At 42.9% G+C, this 21,851-nt stretch overlaps 1 protein-coding gene across 1 annotated transcript in view; it reads left to right on the top strand.

Moving 5' to 3' along the window:
• The window catches only part of igdcc4 (immunoglobulin superfamily, DCC subclass, member 4), a 153,630-nt gene that overhangs the window by 78,864 nt on the left and 52,915 nt on the right, over positions 1-21,851 (top strand). The window contains exon 4 of the mRNA XM_083760046.1: positions 11,174-11,307. Within this exon, the coding sequence (XP_083616172.1) occupies positions 11,174-11,307 (134 nt within the window). The remainder of the gene's footprint in view (positions 1-11,173; positions 11,308-21,851) is intronic.

Here is a 21,851-nt window from a genome sequence, read left to right as displayed (position 1 = left end):
TGGCCATTTATGGCCTACTAGTGTGCAACAAGCAAGTATGCACTCGACAGAGTGCAGTTCTAGTTGTGTTTATATTCGGCAGCCCAAAAAGGAGGCAAAAAGGCTGGCAGAGCAATGTAGCGCCTCTGCTATAGTTATTGGCAGCTGCCACATATGGCAGAGACGCTGCTACTTATACCCAGTGGCGTGCACAGATAGACACTAGGGGGTGCTAGAGCACCCCCTGCCCTTTTTGCAATTTTGCTCTTAAAAAAAACAAACAAAAACAAACAAAAAAAATATTTTTTTTTTCTTAATTTGTAGTGTGTGGACCATGCGGTGACATTGATCAAATCTTGATAAAAAAAACACTTCTACTATATTATTTAGGCCCCCACAATCTAAAGCTATGTTTCTATGTCAGTGGTTCTTCGATAAAAAACAAATAGCAGACCTATACAAGCTCGTAGCGCGCCACTCGGTGGCGCGCTACGAGCTTGTAGATCTGCTATTTTTCAATAGCTAAAGCACCCAAATGGGTTCCCGCCCCAAAATGCGCTGCACAAGGTGCCCTTTTTTCACTTGAGCACCTGCCCCTCTAAATGTCTGTGCACGCCACTGCTTATACCCATAGATATATGCTGAGTGACATGCATATTGTAACATTAAAACACATGCCATGATTTTGTAAGTGTAACTCTACTGCATCTTTACTATTTGTATCCTTGTATGCATCTCTTTGTGTGGACATAAATAAATGGTTAAAGTGTGTGTGTGTGTGTGTGTGTGTGTGTGTGTGTGTGTGTGTGTGTGTGTGTGTGTGTGTGTGTGTGTGTGTGTGTGTGTGTGTGTGTGTGTGTGTGTGTGTGTGTGTGTGTGTGTGTGTGTGTGTGTGTGTGTGTGTGTGTGTGTGTGTGTGTGTGTGTGCGTGACGTGGTGTGTGTGTGTGTGCTTGCGGGAATGATATGTATGTGTGTGTATTGTGAGCGCACACACAACAGGCTGCAGGTCATGGCCAGCACAGAGCACACACTCTCTGCTGTGTTTGTTTGCACACGGCAACATTTAACTGAGAGTGTAAAACTGGACCCAGGGTCGATTTCACTTTCTATACTCGAAAGTGTCTCAAACCAAGCTTACAAGCCAGCTGACCTTCAGCATTTCATCAAGAGTGTGTGTGAGTGTGAGTGTGTGTGCGCGTGTGCGTGTGCGTGTGCGTGTGCGTGTGCGTGTGTGTGTGTGTGTGTGTGTGTGTGTGTGTGTGTGTGTGTGTGTGTGTGTGTAGGCTATGTATGTATGTTTCCCCTAAGTGTGTGTCTAATTGAGTATGACATTTGACCTTTGACCCCTGCAGATCATAGGAGCCGCATTACGGTGCTAATTGGGGTCAGGTTACACACACACACACACACACACACACGCACACACTAGGGGTGGGACGATATATCGATATTGTGATATATATATCGCAGAGATATTGTATCGTCCTCCCAATATCGTGATATTGTTTAGTTAGTACTAGTAGTAGTAGGCTACCCATTGTTGTGCACAGACAAGTTGTGGACAAGTTGCAAAGTTGCAGTCAGTTTTAAATACTGCTTGGAGGAGGCAAGATTCATGTACTTATTGGCCAGTTTGTCACGCAAGAAATCTTGTAATCTTGAACCCCTAACAACCCCCCCCCCCCCCTCTCTTCTTCCCTTTCTTTGTTTTCTTGGAAAAGTAACACGATGAACTATGCACTATGCACAAAAAACAATTTCACCTACCTTTTTACTTGTAAAACTGTGATGAAACAATACAGATGATTCAGATTCCTTGGGTTTTGAATACTTTCTGGGAAAGCTATTATCCAACAGCGGGCACACCAAGCCGAGCCACTCAGAGTCAAGTCCCTCTCCTGGAATCTTCATCATCAGCCTTCACAACCGCGGCGTGCTCCTGGAATCCCAGACTCGAAGAAATATAAATAAAGATTTCCATAACCTCATTTCCAATTACTAGCAATCATGTTAAAGGGGCTAAATAGGCTGTCTAGCATATGCATACATTTACCTACCCCCCCCCCCCCTCATGTGTTGCTTTCAGCCTTTTATGTGAACTAAAAGTGAATAATGTGCTACCATGAAGTGTCTGTTATGCTCTAAAGTCTAAACACATGCACTTGAATTACAAGGGCATCCAAGGTCTCCCTCCTTCTGTCTCTCTTCCCCTCTCTATTTTTCTTTTCTCCCCCTGTCCCTTCTTTCTACTGGTCTGTCTGTCTGTCTGTTGTCTTATTCAGATACTCATTGTATTTAGCAGAAATTGGTTGGTTAGTTAGTATATGAAATGAAAGAGAGAGAGAGGCAGCATTTGATCCAGGGAATACTGCAGGTTGTTTAAACATTAAACCACAAGTTGCTCTAGTGTTTCATCAGCCTCTAAATGGGGTGGCCTGCTGGGCTTGGGCAGACACCTGTTGGCATGAACTGAAATCAGGCAGCAATACCTGATCTGATCTCAGTTGTGACAGTCAGAATGACTAATACTGTACCATGTGCATTGTGCACATACAGACAGTATGGATGATTTTCTACCAGTCGCAATTTCATTTCTCGCAATTTAAGCCCATATAGAAGTAAGAGTTGTCTCAATACCATTTTCTTTAGACCGAGTACAAGTACTTAATTGTTAGTACTCGCCGATACAAAGTATCGATACGAGACTTACGAGTACTTTATTTTTGTCGCGTAACGACTTATTTTACCCCCTTTTTCTCATAGATGCAGATGGATCTCTGATCTACACTTGTCAGTAGTCAATTATGCTTGTAGATCGGCTGTTTTTGGTGATTTGCTGCAGTGTTGGGCAGAGGTGTGTTTACAATAATGCCCATTGTTCCAAACTTGGAACGAATGGTTCTAAGTCACGGCCCGGGCGTGTCGTCCATTACGTGGCAAGGCCCTCCCGTAGACATGCAAATACAACGCCTTTGTGTTGAAGGTGAGCCAGGTGAAGCTGTGAAGCGTGGAAACTATTTGATGTAGCCGTTAATGCATGCCGTGTCAAAGAGTCACTATTGTAATTTGTGCCGGCGTCATGTGTAATGCCGCTGTTGCCGCATGCATACTGTACTTTTTGAGAATAAATATACATACATTTAATATACTTGCATATTTCTCTTTGATTAACGTTAATGTGTTCTTGTTGCTTTCCGATAAACTGCTATTTTGTGATGTTAAATTGATGTCATATGTGATGTTGGTAAAGTGCCCCTCACTTCACACGGGTGTGATTTTTATTAGACAAGGCATTTCTAATAATGTATTTGTTTAATTAAACCCACACACCAAACACCATTCTGTTTCTCTTGGGTTCGGTTTCAACAGTAAATAAACAAATCTAGGGGCTTATTTTTCCTATAGGCTACTTTTGAATGACTACGCAGGGCATTCATTTCTGTGTGAAAGGCAGCTAACTTGCTGCTTGGGGGAAATATTTGATTGAAATAAATCGGTATTCATGTTAAAGTGCAACACAGGGAGAAAGGTTACATTAAAAATTTACATTTGTTATGGTTTAACCTCCTAAATAAGTGATGGTGTTTGTATAATCAGAATAATATTTATTTTACACCGAACCAAAAACAAATCAACCTGTATACGTCCATGAGGAAAGGAAATGTTCCAAGGCCAGCAGCATGATCGAGGACAGGTTTGGATTCCTGGAGGGAGAGAATTATTATCACTAATCAATTCATTATTAATTTATAATTTGTAAAATCGGAAAAAGACAGTCGTCTATGGAGGTCGTTAAGACCTCCATATTATTATGGTCAATGCCTGTGTGAAAATTGAAGCGATTGGTGCAGGCGGTGAGGAGATACGGCGGTGTTTCTGACACACATTCAGACAGACATTGACTGAATTATATTATGATGATGATGATGATTAAATTGGAAAAAGGGCTTCGTTAAGACCTCCATATTATTATGGTCAATGCCTGTGTGAAAAGTGGGAGCGATTGGTGCAGGCGGTGAGGAGATACGGCGGTGTTTCTGACACACATTCAGGCAGACAGACATTCAGACATTCAGACAGACATTGACTGAATTATAGTATGATGATGATTGGCATGCTTTTGAAGTAAGAGACCAGATACTTTCATAGTAGGACGGTAGACCACTACACTACACTGTAGCATTAGTGTACAACTTAAGCAACCCTAAATATCAATGCTATGCCATTCATGAAAGAGAACAAGTCCTATTTGATTGTTAAACGGAGGCTAAACTTTTCCCAAGCTATCCTAAACTGCACAGAGTTTATTCACACAGTGGATTTATTTGTCCAAGTCTTGACAGAAAGGAGAACCCAAGCTGTGTATGTATATCGCTATAATACAAGGAAGGTATGGAAAACTCTAGATGCAGTCATGCAGATATGGGCTGCTTTGATTAATATCTGATGATAAAAGAGAAGCAGTTAAGATATTCATTGACGTGAAAACAAACGGTGAAGAGATGCCGTTTCAAAGTTAACATTACACTATAGGATTAACACGTAGGCCACCCTAACTAAACATACAATTTACCTCAAGCTTGAAGATGTAGTTATGTATCGTTGTCTTTGATGTACCGATCCTTTGTCCATATTTTGTTTTACAGTCTATGGGAGGGACACGGGGACAGACATTGCTGGGCATTGGAGTGGCTGCACCCTATGGTGGCACCAGTCAAAAACATCACTGACCTGGGTACTGTTAAACTATTGACAACCTCGGCAGACAATGCATATAATGCCACTAAGCAGAACTCAAGCCTACAATGATTTAAACACAGTGATCTGACTGCTACTTTTGCTATTTATTCATTATTTATTTGAATCCTGAAAAGTCACAGTTGAGTTGACACATGAGGTTTATTCCACCCTACAGGGACAATATACGATGCATTGAGCTTTAAAATAATGATGTGAGATGGAGCTTTTATGGCATTGCACCTCGGAGGGGGGAAAGCATGGCATGACAAATACACCGCGGCCATGGGTTTGTCTGACAAAGCCCATTCTCATTTACTGGCCTACTTATAGCTATTGACTTTTCCCTGTGGCCGTGCTCTGGCCCTGGCATTGTGAAATTCTTCTCTGGTCTTATTACTGTGGCTTGTGCATTAATGGCTAATGGCATAGCCTGTGACCCTCACACTGTCTGCGGTCTATAAAGGCTTCTCCCACCCTGAACGCTGATAATGGCTTCTCATAAAGACGAGCAAATGATGAGGGTATAGACCATCTCATTTAATCTCTCTCTCTCTCTCTCTCTCTCTCTCTCTCTCTCTCTCTCTTCCTTTCTTTCCCTTGCGTGACCATAGCATTGGCTACATGTTTAAGACTTTAAGAGAAGGTTGAAAATACCGGAAATATAATCGTCTTAATTTGTGTGTTTTTTTGTTGTTTGTTTTTACATTTCTAATATATCAATTAATCAACACACATAAAACATCTAATGGGCCTAGATTTGTCTAATTAACACTAGCATGTCTGAGAGGTCATTTTGACATTTTCTTTTTAGATTTTGAAGTTGATTATCTTTGCCCATGAAGCAATTTTTTGACATCTGAATAAAATTCTAAATGGGAATTTAAGCACATGCTTGTGTCTGATTTGTACCTGTATTATACTTTGTTGTACAATATCGTACAGAAATACCAAACATAGCCTATTTTCTGTCTCTCTCTTTTTCCCCATGATAATCGTAATCGAGGCAAGCGTTTGAAATAATGGTTGGAAATTGATTTGCAGTCACATCGCCCCGGCCCTATATACACTCGGATGATTTACTGACAAAAGAAATCTGTCCTCACGCGGTGAGACACGGCCCATGTTTTCCCAAGACCTTTGCGAAGCACCCATGCCTGTAGTGACACATCTTGGTGTGTGCTCAGCACCCCCCCTCCCCCCATGGAGTGTTGCAGAGTAGAACGCTGTGGCTGGCTGCCTCCGGGCGAGGGGGTTACGAGAGGATGCTACATGGGGTGCGTAGTGTTGTGATGGTGAGCTATCTGTCTCCGTTACGCTGTGCTGCCACCAGGGCTTGTGGGGACGCCGGGGCGGTTAGCAAGGGACACATGAGGACAGACGTATAAAGATGTGAATAGTTCTCTTTCCTTTCTCTCTCTCTCTCTCGCTCTCGCTCTCTCTTGCTCTCTCTCAACACTCAACATGTATACGTACAATAAAAAACGGAATAAAACATTGTGTAAACAGAGCTGTGTCATTGCAACTTAGAAAGAGGTGCAAGCAGCTCACTATACAGTATCACGTCGATGATGTATTGACATGAGGTCACAAAAGGTGTAGATGGAATGTGTATCTAGAATAAAGTCAGGCAATACATTTAGTCTGGTACATTACTTACTGCAACCACACAAAACATAAATAAAAAAATAAAAGCTCACACAAAAGCACAACATGCATTTGTTAGAAATCTTTCTCTCTCTCTCTCTCTCTCTCTCTCTCTCTCTCTCTCGCGGGAATTGTTTCTTCCTGCGGCCTGGCTCTCTCTCCTGTCTGTAGCTGATCAGATTTATTGTGGGATTAATAGGTTATGATGGAGGTGGTGTAGGTTATTATGGTCTGGCTATTGAATGCCAGAGCCCTGGGGGGGGGGGGGGGGGGTAACATGCCTTCAGTCTGCGAGTGAGCGAGCAAGCAAGCGACCGGAAACCTGACCTTGTTTGTCTGTCTGTCTGTCTGTCTGTCTGTCTGTCTGTCTGTCTGTCTGTCTGTCTGTCTGTCTGTCTGTCTGTCTGTCTGTCTGTCTGTCTGTCTGTCTGTCGAAGAGAGAGAGAGGAGAAGTAAAGTGGTTGCATGCATGCTCTATGCTGTAAATACTGATAAATTAGCCAGTAATTCCACCCGAGAGATGAACCGCCTTCTGCCGCGTCTAGGTGGTGGAAAGTAACAAAGTACATTTATTTAAAGATGTGTACTTGCATGACGACTTCGCCCATTCTCAATCCTCACTAATGCTCATGATGAAATGGATTTTTTTTTTTGTGAGGTGAGGGGCGCTCTCATCATCATATATAATCGTACATCATCTCATTCCGGCCAATCACAGTTTGCGTCCTCACCTTCGTCTTCATTGTTTGTGTTCACATAATGTTTGTGTTTACATTCATTATTATTTTTATTCTACTCTTTTTGGACACTTCAGAAACCCACCAGTGACATCATCGTAGGTTTATTTTATTCCAAACAACTTGTTTGGAAGTTTATTTCTTTTTTATTTAAGGGGATATACAGGTTTAATGTTTGTTTTTAGTTAAATGTTTGTTTTAATTATGTTATTGCCATCTACCGCTTATAAAGGTAGCTAGGCTATTGGGACCTATCTATGCCAGCTATACGTGTATAATCGTAGACAACCGTTTAATCCATACTGTATATGAACGCACCGTCCGTCTGTTTAACTTGTAGCATTGCTACGGCTAGTATAGACCTCCTCCGTCACCGCCAGCGATGCGATTTAAAAATCCAGCTCCATAGAGTGGGCCTGGACGGGCGGCATATCGAGAAGTACCAGCATGCTAACGCTAGGGGCAGCAAAGGAATTAAAAACGCCATTGACAATGAAGGGAAAATGTACGTCATTTTGTAACACATTACGTCATATTGTCTCTTTATTGTTAATGGCATTTAATGTTTGTGTTGGCACCGACGTTTGTTTTACATCACCATTACATCACATAATCAACATGAGATAGACTTTAATATATTAGCTTCCCTCACTTCACATGGGTGTGATTTTTATTAACGCAAGAACAATGGCTTCCATTACATTATAGGAGCATGCTATACTGCATACGTAGTTTAGTTCATTGGTTAGACATGGGTTAAGGTTAGGTTTAGGCATGCTGCCCCGTGGGAGGTTAGGTTTAGGCTGAGGGTTTGAGATAGGTTGTAGTTGTAGGACTAATGACTGGTCTAACCAATGACTAGTCTAAACCAAAAACTAACTTAGTCTAAACTAAGTACTGCACCCGCATGCTATAATTTATAGCGTCCTTACTTTCCAGGAATAGAAAGCTTGCAGTTTCTATTTGCTTGGATTCCCCATCGATTATGTGGCGTTTTGGAACTGGCCCACAGCCCATCTCAGACACATAACCTGACAAAAAACGTTGTTGCTTCAGCGTGACCTCACCCTTTAGGGGGCGAGATTGCGCGGAAACTATTAATCTGGTGTCCGTGAGGTCAGATGTAGACTTGCTGGCCATAGATGGATAGATAGAATAGATACTGCAGGCTTTATATTCCTAGAAAGTAAGCATGCTAGTATGCTTATTACAAATCTAAATACAAATGTTGACATATTTTATCTTGAAAAAACACAGCCACAGCCACAGGCAGAGTAGAACAAAAAATGGGTGAAGTTGTCCTTTAAGTCAAGCAAAAAAGTACTTCCGAGTACTTCTTCCACCACTAGTCCCTGGTCTACGGCGTGCGTGCGTGCGTGCGTGCGTGCGTGTGTGCGTGCGTCTCCGTCTCCCTGGGCTTTTCTCTAGACTTATGCTGTCTTTATTATCTCTGACCCAGTTTGACTCGGCGCGTCTGTCACAGGCAAACAACCTTTGCCTTTTCATTCCGCCCGCTGCCATTTCTCCATTTCAGCCTCCCGCTGAATGCAGGCAGTAATTTCAACCCCGCCGTTGCGGAATTGTTTTTTTGCTCCAGCAGCTTTTCTCCTGAAGACAGTGTGGAGGTGTCTGAGTGTCTGAGGGACACAGCATGAGTCAAAAGGGGGAGATGAGTGTTGTTTGATGTCTCACAGCACTAATCCCACTCCCAGGCTCTCCTTTGCCTTTCACGGGCCGCGTGCACCCTCCTGTCTATACTGTATATCATCGCCGTCGAGCGGAATTCTCTCATCTCTGTGTTCTAACCTTTTCTTTTTTGTAAATTAATGTCCTGCTTGATCATAACAGTAAAAGTAGCAGATGTGCAAGCTTCACTCCGTGTTTCGAGCTTGTAGATCTGCTACTTTTCCCACTTTTGAATTTGAATCCTGAAACGTGACCGCGTTGGACTTATGAGGTTTCCACCCGATATGTCTTTTGGGTTTGTCCTTATCGATCTTTCTGTGTCTCTTATTTGTCCTTGTTTGCTGTCCTTGGTTGCTTCCACAAAATCTTTTCCCACTTTTTGACTATATATTCCCATTGTTTTTTCTCTATCTACTGTATGTCTCCCTTTTCATCTGCCGTCCCTATTTTGGGGCCTGCAAGACATTTTCAAAACAGAAATGTTTACCAAGTTTTCAGTTTGAAAAAAGTACGTAGAGGTACATTTATACAATGATGCTAAAATGATAACACAAAAAGCCCTGACGGCTTGTTTCCATTGTGGTCTATAATATGTTTTCAATTCATCAAGACATTAAGAAGACATGTCCACCCACCTCACACATCAGCAACATTATGAAAATTGCAAAAATATAATCGTCCGGGTGAAAATCACCCATGTGTAGTGTTCTAGGGTTAAGTAAAAAAAAAAAAAAAAAAAAATCCACCACTGGGCTTCAATTTACAATTTACCATTTAGGCAGACTCTGCTCTTAATCCAGAGCGATTTACAGTAAGCAAGAACAAAAGCATGGTAGGCCTAATACATCAAATAGGCCTACATTAAAATAGTCAGCATGAATCATACATAAGCTAAGAACCTAACATTGATTGATTGATTGATTGATTGATTGATTGATTGATTGATTGATTGATGTATTAACAGTAAGTCCCAGAACATTCAGGGTTCAAACGTTTGCTCATCTTAATTAATGGGCTTGAACCATTTGTTTTTTTATTTATTAAATAATGTATTATTATTTTACTCGAAAATATGCAATATGCATAATAAGAGTACTATGTTCATGTTGTGTTTACAATAATTTGAAAGTCCTGCATGACAGCAGAAGAGACAAACACAGTGACACAAACACACACTCAATGCGCTTCTGAGAGTAGCCTACACAGGTGGAACAAATTAATGAACGAGACAGCTAACGAGCAAGCTACTGTACACTCTCGTCTTAGCTGCCTGCCAGCAAGAGAGACATTGGGAAGCATTTTTGGTCTGACAAAAAATATGGACAGTCGTACAGGTACTCACAATTACCATGTTTTGGGGGCTGCTTGAGAACTCATTCAACTCATGGCTCATTTTTATGGAATGATGAGCTTGCATATCAGCATGTTTTCGCGGAGCACATGTCAGAGCCACTTGACACTGTGTGTGTGTGTGTGTGTGTGTGTGTGTGTGTGTGTGTGTGTGTGTGTGTGTTGTGAGAGACAAGAGAGATTGATAAAGAGAGGGCACTGCGCTCTCTTCAGCGCTGCGCTAATCAAGTTCAAGGCGGATATCTCGTGTTGAATTGCAGCCTGGTTAAAAGCACTCGGAGAAATTAATTAATTAGAAACAAATGGTCCGGATGTTCGCTCGTAAATTCCTGCCGAAGTTCGAGTCCTAAAAACAGGGCTAGGGTACAGCCTTAATTAACAGTTTGCAGAATCGGTACATTTCACATGAAAGCACAACTCAACACAAAGACTGTTACTGTGGACGACACACTGATAAAGCTTTACACTTGTTTACAACAGGGTCCACCATTTTCAATTCATCCGAATATTTAGAGACGTACAAATATACACTTCTATATAAAATTCACACCTGTGTAAACTGAGTGGTGCAATCCCCCCACCACCTCTCTCTCTCTCTCTCTCTCTCTCTCTCTGTCTCTCTCTCTCTCTCTCTCTCTCTCTCTCTCTCTCTCTCTCTCTCTCTCTCTCTCTGTCATTAGCAGGCAGCACCGCAGCAGGCACATCACTATCTCTCTCTCTGTTTCTGGCGCCCCCTACTGGTACTAATAAGTCACATACTCGTGCTCATGACAGACCACTGATACATAGATACGTGATACATAGATACGCACGGACATTGCTGGTTGTAGGAGTGGTTGCACCACTCAAAAACAGGATATCATGTAAGGAGGTAAAAATAAACATATACAGTGGAATATCTATATGATGAAACTATGCGTATACACTATAGAGTGCTATCTATGTCCACCTAAAATGCTATGTAAGTTTCAGGGGCTCAGTGCTTCAGTGGCTAATTTTCCCTCTCTCTCTCTCTCTCCCCCTGTGCGTTGCCAGGTTCATCTCCCTGCCCAACGGTGTGCTCCAGATTCTGGGCGTAGCCCAGGAGGACGAGGGGGCGTACCGCTGTGTGGCCGCCAACACTGCCAGGACCAGCATCAGCCAAGAGGCCAGGCTCACTGTCACCACAGGTACAGACAGACAGACAGACAGACAGACAGACAGACAGACAGACAGACAGACAGACAGATCTTTATTGTCATTGTAACATGTTCAACGAAATCAAAAGTGCCAACCGATCATTGCATCAAATCACTAAAATATATATAAAAAACTATGAAAACGAATACAACAAATTGTATTTACCGTACTTCCTGTTATTGCACAAACCCATATTGCAGATATAAATAAAACAAGTATTGCAGCTGTTATTGCACAAACCCCTATTGCAGATATAAATAAAACATGCATTGCAGCAACAGATCATTTCTTAGCAGGGGACAGAAGATGGTCCCTGACTTGATCACTCTGTACCGTCTGCCTGATGGCAACAGTTCGAACAGGGAGTGACCGGGGTGGGAAGTGTCCTTTATAATGTCCTGCGGTTTTTTGAGACAGCGGGATCTGTGTAGGTCTTCCAGTGTAGCGTGGGGAGAGGGCAGCCAACGATGTTCTGTGCCGTGTTAATGACCCTCTGTGCCCTGGGTGCTGTTTTGCTGTCGGGCAGAAACCGCTTATCTCCCAATATTCTAGCTTGTCGGTCTGCTGCTTTCGCTGTTTTTGAATTTGAAAGCTTAAAAATCTGCTGTTTTTGAAAAAATAAATAAATATATTGAATTTTCTTAATACATCATCTCTTCTGGGGTTCCCTGGCACAAGACCTTTTCAGATTTGGGGGGTCCTTGACCTGGGGAAAACGTTTGAGACCACTGCTCAGGAAGACATTGAGATAACCCCTACCTCCTTCTGAAGGTGCAGTTTCCCCTCTCACCATGTAGAAGTATTTAAATCAGGCCGTCCGCCCACCCTGACACACACATGCCCCACATTCATCTCTCAATCCCCCCACATCCACCAACTACACTACAGACTACAGTATGGCCCCATTTACACTTACATCTAGCCTAAATCTAGCCTGAATCAGATCTGTGCCACATCCAAATTGAAATCTGATTTGTTTAAATAAGTCTAAATGCAGACTGGTCACATGGAATCAGATTTTTGTCTCGACCTGGGGAGAGAGTATGTTTTGCACTCTGTCCGTCCGTCTGTGTGTGCGTACCATAGACTGTAAAAAATATATGGACAAAGCGTTCTCCGGGTCTGATATGGACGAAAAATGAAGCCTGTCAGTCCTTGAACTGTAAGTCGCCATCTTTCTAGATCCGTTTGGGCCCAGCTGGCCATTGGCTGGCTCCGTTTGGGCCCAGCTGGCCATTGGCTGGCCCAGACAACGAGGCGGGACTTTCCCCCCTTCTTCTTCGTTGTTTTTCTTTTTGACTTAACGGGGGGTGGCTCCCGATCATAAACTGTAATGGTAGCCACGCCCCTCAGAACATATGCGACTTTATGGTAATTTTTTTTATAAATGGGACCATCATTTTCCAAAAAGAATATTATGACATGAGAAATTAGACTTTAAACTAGTTACTGGAAGCAGAAAGTATTCATGACCATGTTTATTAAGGTAATACAGTCTAGGTGAAGTTGGGCCCAAATACATGGACTTCTATGGGGGTTTTTTTGGGCCCAATGACAGCGCCACAACAGGCCATTATATGAACTTTCAGGAAGTCCCGATTTCCTTAGTGGCTTCACAAAATATCTGTCTGACTGCCCCCCTGGTGCGTACATATACGTGCGTCTGTCCGTCCGTCCGTCCGTCCGTCCGCCTGTGTACAGCCAATCTCTGGCACCGTTAACCCGGTCGATGCCAAATTTTGCACACACACTCCCTGTAAGCCAATGATGAACCTTTGCCTCAAATTTTCCAGGACGGTTCCGACTTTTGTAAAACACATTTTTTGATATTGCATCTCAAGATTCTGTCCAAAAATCCCGCAAATCGTTACACAGTATCTCTATAGTGATGTGCTCTAGACAGATCTGTCCGATATGCATTTTCCTCATAGACTTTTCAGAAAGTATTTATTTAAAGACCTTTTAAGCGTTGTACGAAGCCAACTCTTGTTGTGACAAATAATGACAACACACACAATATTTTGGACCAAACAAATAATTACAAAGAAGAAAAACAACAAAAAAAGTGTTTTTTTTTTAACTTTCTAATTCTTTGTTTGTTTGTTTTGTCATGATTTGTCACGACAAGAGTTGGCTTCGTACGACGCTTAAAAGGTCTTTAAATAAATACTTTCTGAAAAGTCTATGAGGAAAATGCATTGAGATTCATTTCCTGGGCCACTCGTTGTTCTGAAAGGGGGAGGGACTGCGACGCTCTATCTATAGGCTAACATTGGGTTTCAAAGTTTGCAGGATTGGCCCGTTTTGAACAAAAAGCCTCAAATCATGAACGCAGCGTGCAATTTACGTGAAATCTTTCACAGACTTTCCTATACTAGGCTGAGGAATATATCTTAACCTTTTCACATTGGCCTGTTATAGCGCCACCAACAGGTGGATTTTTGCAAAACACATTTTTGGAATAAAATGCCTCAAATCATCCAATTGCCATCAAAGCAGTTAAAAGAAATGGCACCCTTTTCACACTTTTTTTTCCCAATGTGACTTGAGCCACATTCAGAGGTGGTTTCAAATCTGATTCAGATCTGATTTCAGGAGAGCTGTCTCAGGTGCTATTTACACGAGGATGGTGTTCATAAAAAACGGCAAAATAAAGTACCGTTTAGCGCTGTCATTTAGACGAGAACGGTGTTCTCAGGAGGTGAAAACGCATCGAAGTGAAACCGCCTTCCAGAGTGGAAATCATTCAGAACACCGTTTCCTATGGTCTCCATATAAACAGGCAAAACGGTGAATCCGCAAAACTTATGACATCATGGCTCATGTTGGCTCACAGCGCATATGTTTATTACATTGATGCAGAGCCATATCATTATGATATAATGGAGTTCCTGAACAAGCCTCCCTCCTCGCCTACAAAGTGCTGCTCATCAGCGATGTTGAATGTAAAACCATGATGTAAATAAAAAGCCTTGTGATAGACGGCAGCCGCGGCAGCAGCGTTTATGTAGCCTAATGTATTATAAAATATATACCATCCCGTGGCGCGCCCAGAGCCGTGTTGCGCAGGCTTGCGTGAAGGTTTCTTCTTCTTGTACGTGGGTGACCTGTCTATTTGGCAGCCCGTTATCGCCACCTAGCGACAGTATAGCATAATAGCACATCATATCATAACGTGTGCGTTCTCGTGTAAAGGGTAAGAAAAAATGAGAACGCAACGGGACTTTGACGTGTTATATGGAGATGGTCGCCGTCTAAAAGAGGCCTCAGTCTGAATGCAACAACCTGATCTAAATCGGTTTCCATGTGACTTGTATGTGACTTGCGTTAAGACATATTTAAACAAATCAGATTTCAAAGATCTGATTTGAGAGAAGAAATCTGATTTGAATCGGATTTGACTTGATGTGACTGCAGTCTAAATGGGGCCTACAGTATGTCATCTCTTGTTTCCACTTGCATGCCCATCATGGCTGGAGCCTTGGCTCAGCTCTTGTGTTTAACAGTGCTGTCCACTACTCACCCCCACACACATGGATGGGAGCCAGCGTGTATGCTCTTCAAACTCAGGTGTACCTGCCAAACATTAGACTGTGAAAAAACACGATAGTTTCTTGGGCCAGGGGCTGCACTTTACTGTACATACTCCATACTTTTACTTTGGTACATCTAATCATTAAAAGAAATTGTTACAATGGAGGCAAGACAATAATTCAGACTTCAAAAGTATGAGCATTTTACAAGTAAGGAGCCAAAACTTACATGACTTGGCATTGCAGATGGAAACCCTGTTACTTCTAATAATTTCTAGGACAGTGCTAAAAAAGTGCACACTGATGCCAATACTTATATTTGCAAAGTAAAAATGTTGAAACAGGACTTTTAATGACAACAGAGTATTTCTACATTGTGGTAAATGCTACTTTTACTGTGGAAGAACAAACAAACATGTGAGTACTTGTTCCTACTTGTTGATAGTATAACGCTGACGACGGCTATATGCCAAAGCACGTACGTTGTGCTGTCTGCTCTGCAGCATACTGTGCAAATCTAAAATAATAAAAAAGTGCCTTAAACCAAATGACATGTCCGTGAGTGCTGGTATTCTCTCCTTGGAGAATTTCTTGTAAAGTACTTGTTCCACCTCTGGTGTGCAGTGTTGAGAACTTGAGATCCCAGTGACCTATGCATAATGATCATCCTATCCCCAGGCTATAGGCCGTGAAGGCACCTTTTTTTTGGACACTCTTAATTAATTCCCAGCTGCAGACGTTTCTAATTAATAACTCTCAATTGAGGTCTGATTATGCTATCTGGCTTTAGGCCAGACCACAGCAGCATTTTGCCTCTGTCGGGTGGAAACCCCTCATGTCCAAAACTGCTACTTTTCAGGATAAAAAAAGGGGGGGGGGGAAAGCTAAAGTTGTTGGAGCTTTTGGATCGGCAACAATTTACTTCTGCAGGGAGCTACTGTACTGTACTTTACGTGATACTGGAGGCTACAGTATACACCATACAGTAGGCTGGCTGTAAATCGTCTTTGACAACAGTCACGTGTGCGGCTGCCTTGTTTATAGCTCTGTCAAAAGCATCTGACATGCCGTTTTTCATAGTCTTTAGTTAAAAAGGTTGCCTCATATTGATTATGAACACAGTGCCCTAAATTGGCTGGGACAACCTCCATGGCGTAAGGTTTTATTGTTTACTGTAGGAGGAGGAAAGGCTGAGGTAACAGTACTGACCCCCAAGGCATGCCCCACAAGGTCTGATTCCAACATTATAATGTCGTCGCTGTCGGGCAGAAACCTCTTATCTCCAACCTTTTGTATTTTCTTCATAAATTACCACTTTGGGACATAATGAGGTTTCCACCTGGCAGAGTTGGTTTATTTGCAATGTTATTAGGGTGTTCCTGATCTTATCTTTTGCCTTATCTTATCTTATTTTACTTTAACTTAGCTTGATGAGGTCATTTTTGCTAAACACTAATGCATCTGCATTATTAAAAGTGCACAAGCCGTCGTTTTTGCCCACGTTGCTACTGAGGCAGGAGATCATGTATAAAAAAAATCACACCTGTGTGAAGTGAGCTCTTATCATTATATATACATACATACATACATCATCATACATCATCATACAGTATGAACAACTGCATTAATGTGATTGGTTAGCCGATTTGCTCGTCTACATATGACGTACATTTTCCCTTCATTGTCAATGGCATTTAATGTTTGTGTTGTAAAATTTGACAGAGCTACAGTACGACCTAATTCCTCATTTCATTGTCAATGGCAAATATGAGACGTGTGGGGACAAAAGCTAAAGATGATGTATACAAAATCACACCTGTGTGAAGTGAGGGGCGCTCTTATCATCATCATACTGTACATCATCACATTCCGGCCAATCACATTTTGCGTCCTCACTTTTGTATCAATGTTTGTGTTTACGTAATGTTTGTGTTTACACAAACACTCAAAAATGGCCATTCATTTTCAATAACATTCAATGTCGTGTTAAGACATTGCTGGACATTGGAGGACATAGGAGGGGCTAGCGCTCCTCAATAACATAAATAATGGTACAATTTAGCATTTACTGTATATAGTGCCTTTCTTGCATGACGATATTGACAAGAAAGGCAGTCATGACGGTAATCAAAACGGTAATGGAGCATCAAAGCTGTCATCGGTTTAAAGTCCACTTTCCAGACTGGACTCTCGATATGGCTTTCTTCCACCGGGAAGGGTCATTACCTCCTTTACCTAAATTGTTCTTCCTTCCTTACTAATATGCGTCCGTACCATCGCAGTCTGCTCATCCTCTGTCTGAGCTCTGCATTGGTCCTCCTCTCCCTCAGTGACACACTGATCCATCTGATCATCCTCATCAGCTGCTCAGCCTCTCTCTTGGGTCTCCGTGTCTCACTTCCATAATATACGTCATGCCACTTCTGACGCACGCTGCATCAAAGCTGACAGGTGTTAACCCATTCTGACCTGAGATCAGATTCATACGAGGTTTCCGCCGGACACACGCTGGTCTGATGAACCCATTCTGACCTGAGATCAGATTCTGAAAATGTCAGTCGTTCTTCGATTTTTCAAAAAATAGCAGACCTACAAGCTCGTATCGCGCCACTCGGTGGCGCGATATGAGCTTGTAGATCTGCTATTTTTCAATAGCTAAAGCATAACATGATGCTGACACCAAAATGGGTGCCCGGTCAGAATGGGTTAAATAAGACTTTCAACCGAGACAAAATAAGACCTAGACACCATGAACACCACATTTAAATCAAATCAAAAGAAGAGGACAAGACAAAAAAAAAAAAAAAAAAAAAAACTATATTGGAATGAAAAAAAAAAACAGAACAAAAAGAAAAATGTAAGCGTTAAAAACAAAAGCATAACTGGTGGAAGTTATACGATTACTAGTGAGTCGATCCGCCATCTGAAATAGCACAGCCACTGTTCATTATCCTACAAATGACTGGACTATCAAGCCGAAATTTGAGGGAGGTTCAGCTCTTTTTAAACATTTATTTTAACTTTCTTTTTAACATTTTCACCCATACATGCCCATAATAGGGACGACAGGGTTCAGGAATGAGTGACTGACATTGTTTGTGAGAATGAGGTCACCAAAGGAGAGAGAATATTCCATCAGAGACATACTGTCTCTCTCAGATACCAGCACATGTAATAAATAACTGCTGCAATATAGCGCAGCAGAATACATTGAAAATGGTTGAAAATTGTAATTGTATAGTTGCGTACAGTGACGTGAATTTTGTGAGACTTGAATTGAATTGTAAAATGTACGTATCCGCAGGGCAGGTGGTGAGAGCAGCTACGGTGTATGGTTTAGAGACAGTTGCCTGTTGCAGACTGAGGGAAAGACGGGAAGCTGAGCTGGAGGTAGCAGAGACTGAAATGTTGAGGTTCTCTCTGGGAGTGACAAGGATGGATAGGATCAGGAACGAGTACATCAGAGGTACAGCGCATGTCAGATGTGTTGGAGATAAAGCCAGAGAGGCCAGACTGAGATGGTTTGGACTGCACGTACAGACGAAGTGAGTATATCGGTTTAGAAGGATGTTGAGATTGGAACTCACAGGCAGGAGGCCTATAGAGGAAGGCCAAAGAGAGGGAAAGCCGAAAGGAAAAGAAGACGTATCTGCAGGGACACCAAATTGGCTCATGGCAATAGGAGGACATGGCTGGAGTCTTTTCTTTCTTTATTTTTTTCCAGCTTGTGTGAGGACAATAAAATGTTTCTCTTCCTACGTGCAGGGCTGTGTGTGGTCCAAGCCACTGACATATGGATCCATATTAATGCCTCTGTTATTCTAATTGGCAAATTGCGTTTGATGAGATTTGAATGGGAGGTCATAGTAAATCAGTGGGCTAAGTGGGGCCAGCTGGGCTCCTAAACTTTTAGCGCACAGTAAAGATTTATTGCGCTCCTTAGTAGATACGCCTCGTGGTGCATAATCTGCTACACACAGTCATGTCTGTGATGCAGAAACACACTTTGTGCTGTGCTGCGAGCTTGTACATCTGCTATTTTTGAAAATGGAAATGAAAATCGGTACACACAGGCTGATGGTGCATGTACCTTGCTGTTCACTGTTTCACTTACACACCTCAGGGTGTGCGAAAGCTTTGTATCGATTTAACTTGAAGCAACATTTTACGACGTCGTCGTATTCCCATCAAATATTTTTCGAGTGTCTTTAAAAATACAGAAAATAACATAGCCTACTTTTGCAATACATTACAATACGCTTAATGTTGTTTTCGTTTCGTCGAATTGGTGTGGACTGACAAAAGAAAAACATTCCATCAACTCAAAGCGTCCAGAGGGTTGAAGTGGTTAAAAATCTGCAAAGAACCCATTGACATTTCATCAGCGCACCACTTTTTAGAAGCTGCACAAACGAGTTCAGGGCCATTTGCTTTCCTTTCAGTCTGTGCTGTCTGAATTTTGAAGAAGAGGGCTCTTCTGAAAAGCGATATGTTCTCTCTCAATGGACTCATGTTCTCAAATCAAATACTGAACATAAGTGCAAACAGAGTGTGTGTCCCCATGTGTCCCCTCTTTGATCCACATTATCAAACCTTTTTCTTTGTAAATCAACGCCTGCGTATTTGATGATACTACACAACTGCAGTGTCACGTGAAAGCATCAGAAGTGGCAGATCCACAACATTGACCTTGTAGACCTGATACTTTAGCAATTTTTTAATTTGAATCCTGAAAAGTGACAGGCTTGGACACAAGAGGTTTCCACCTGAACACAAGGATTGGTAAACAGTGAGAGTAAAGAGTGATGTGCATGCAGGTATTATAGATGATCAGTGCTTAACCCATTCTGACCTGAGATCAGATTCATACAAGGTTTCCGCCGGACACACACTGGTCTGATTAACCCATTCTGACCTGAGATCAGATTCTAAAAATGTCAGTCGTTCTTCGATTTTTCAAAAATAGCAGACCTACAAGCTCGTATCGCGCCACTCGGTGGCGCGATATGAGCTTGTAGATCTGCTATTTTTAAATAGCTCAAGCATAACATGATGCTGACACCAAAATGGGTGCCCGTTCAGAATGGGTTAATTTGACATTTGATACCATGGCGTGTTCACGGGCAACACTGTTCATCGACCGCATTAAAGACCTTTCACTCTCACTTTTGTCAATAACAAAGTCAAAGTCAGAGAACACGGCATGCATGCACTGCTGCCCAGCTCGGTTAACAACACAGACGGGCTACTGACAGTTCTTCCAGGACTCTATGGACTATGTGTCAGGGTATTCACAGGCTCTAACGGGGCTCCATCATCATGCGAGGACAATGAGCACATCCTCAATGAGCTCAATCATTACTTTGCATGTGTAGCCCCCCCCCCTAGCCAAGACCCAGCCCGCAACAGCCCTGCCAATCAGGCTCAGCCCTATTGGCACGACGGGTTGCGCGTTGGTCTGGCGAGCACCCGGGTTAAATCCCCCGCTTCCGCGTAACGCTACAATCTGGGGTAGTCGGCAGGACGCGGAGCGTGATATCCTCGCGTGAGGGACATGAGGGACATCGTGTGCGGTGGTCCGCGGTGTGAAGTGAGAAGCGACAGGTTGCGGGTTGGTCTGGCGAGTGGGAGCCCCGGGGTCAATCCTCGCTTCTGCGTAATGCTACACATGCTTTGAAGCAGCGAATGAGATCCCTGCAAGGAAAACTATTCGTCCTCCAGATGAGCAGTCTGGACCTATAGCTGATGTCCTGCGAACCTCGGGACCTCGGGAAGGTGGCGAGCCCCGACAAGATTCCAGGTCAAGAAATGTGCGGATCAGCTGGCCCTGGTCCTCACATAACGTCTTCAACAACGCTGTTGTCCCGTCATGTATCAAATCTGTATACAACCAGTAAGACGCCTGAGGGCGAGAAGCGACCTCTCCCTAAAGGGCGAGGTCGCGTGCACTGGCCATATATGGAGCGTATCTTGAGTGGCTAGTCTCTGATGGTGGCGCCTCTGGTGTGCCCTGCCCAGACGACGGCCAAAAACATGCATTTCTTAATTACAATTTAATATACAGAAATGTGAGCAAGTGAGAGGATGAGAGAGAGAGGCCCAAACAAACAGAGCGAGAGACAGTGGCAGGGAGAGAGAGAGAGAGAGAGAGAGAGAGAGGCCTATAGGGATAGTGTGGAGTGGAGTGTGTTGCCTGGACACAGTCAGACAGGCCAAAATGCCTTTACTCTGTAGACAAGCAAGAAAACACAGATGAAGGATTGTTCGTGTATCCCCTGGCTGTCCACGCACACGCACACCCATGCACACGCACACACAGTTGCTGAAAGTTTCGACTCAGTTTTTCTTTTACAATCCTTTTCAGAGCAAAAAAAAAAGATGGAAAGAAAGAACATACTTCGATAGATGGATGTTTCAAATAGTCCTTTCCGTTTGTAAAGTATGTGACCATGAGTGAATTCATAGAGAGACCAGCTATATACTTCCAAGAGCAAAACAAACCACTCCAAGTCCTTTCACGAAGCAACACATCAAACAGGACGTTATCACTTCTCTCAGTTCCTCTCTATACGAACACATCGCGAGTAAACCGGCGAAGACAGCCGATGGAAAAGCCCCACGGCGGCGCTGTCTTCGTCTATATCGGCGGGGGGAAACTATAGGGCTTCAGATTGGTTCGACAGATGTTAGATGGAATAATGCCGGCCGGCGTCAACTCCACTGGTCTCACGGCGGCTCTATAGTAGACTCTATGAATAGAACGCCTTGATGCAATCCCCTTAGCCTCTGCTCCACGCCATACAGTATAACTGACACAATGATGCTGGAGGGGGCATCGGGTTCATGCTCACAACACTGGGAGAATCTGTTCACCTCAAAGTCCCTCTCCCTCCCTCCCTCTCTCTCTCTCTCTCTCTCTCTCTCTCTCTCTCTCTCTCTCTCCCTCTCTCTCTCTCTCTCTCTCTCTCTCTCCCCCTCCCTCTCTCTCCCCGTCCCCACGC

The sequence above is a fragment of the Protomyctophum parallelum genome (genome assembly GCF_964188405.1).
Source record: "Protomyctophum parallelum genome assembly, chromosome: 2".
Taxonomy (NCBI): Eukaryota; Metazoa; Chordata; class Actinopteri; order Myctophiformes; family Myctophidae; genus Protomyctophum; species Protomyctophum parallelum.
Note: the sequence above shows the minus strand (reverse complement) of the source record. Positions and strands in the feature narration are given on the sequence as shown.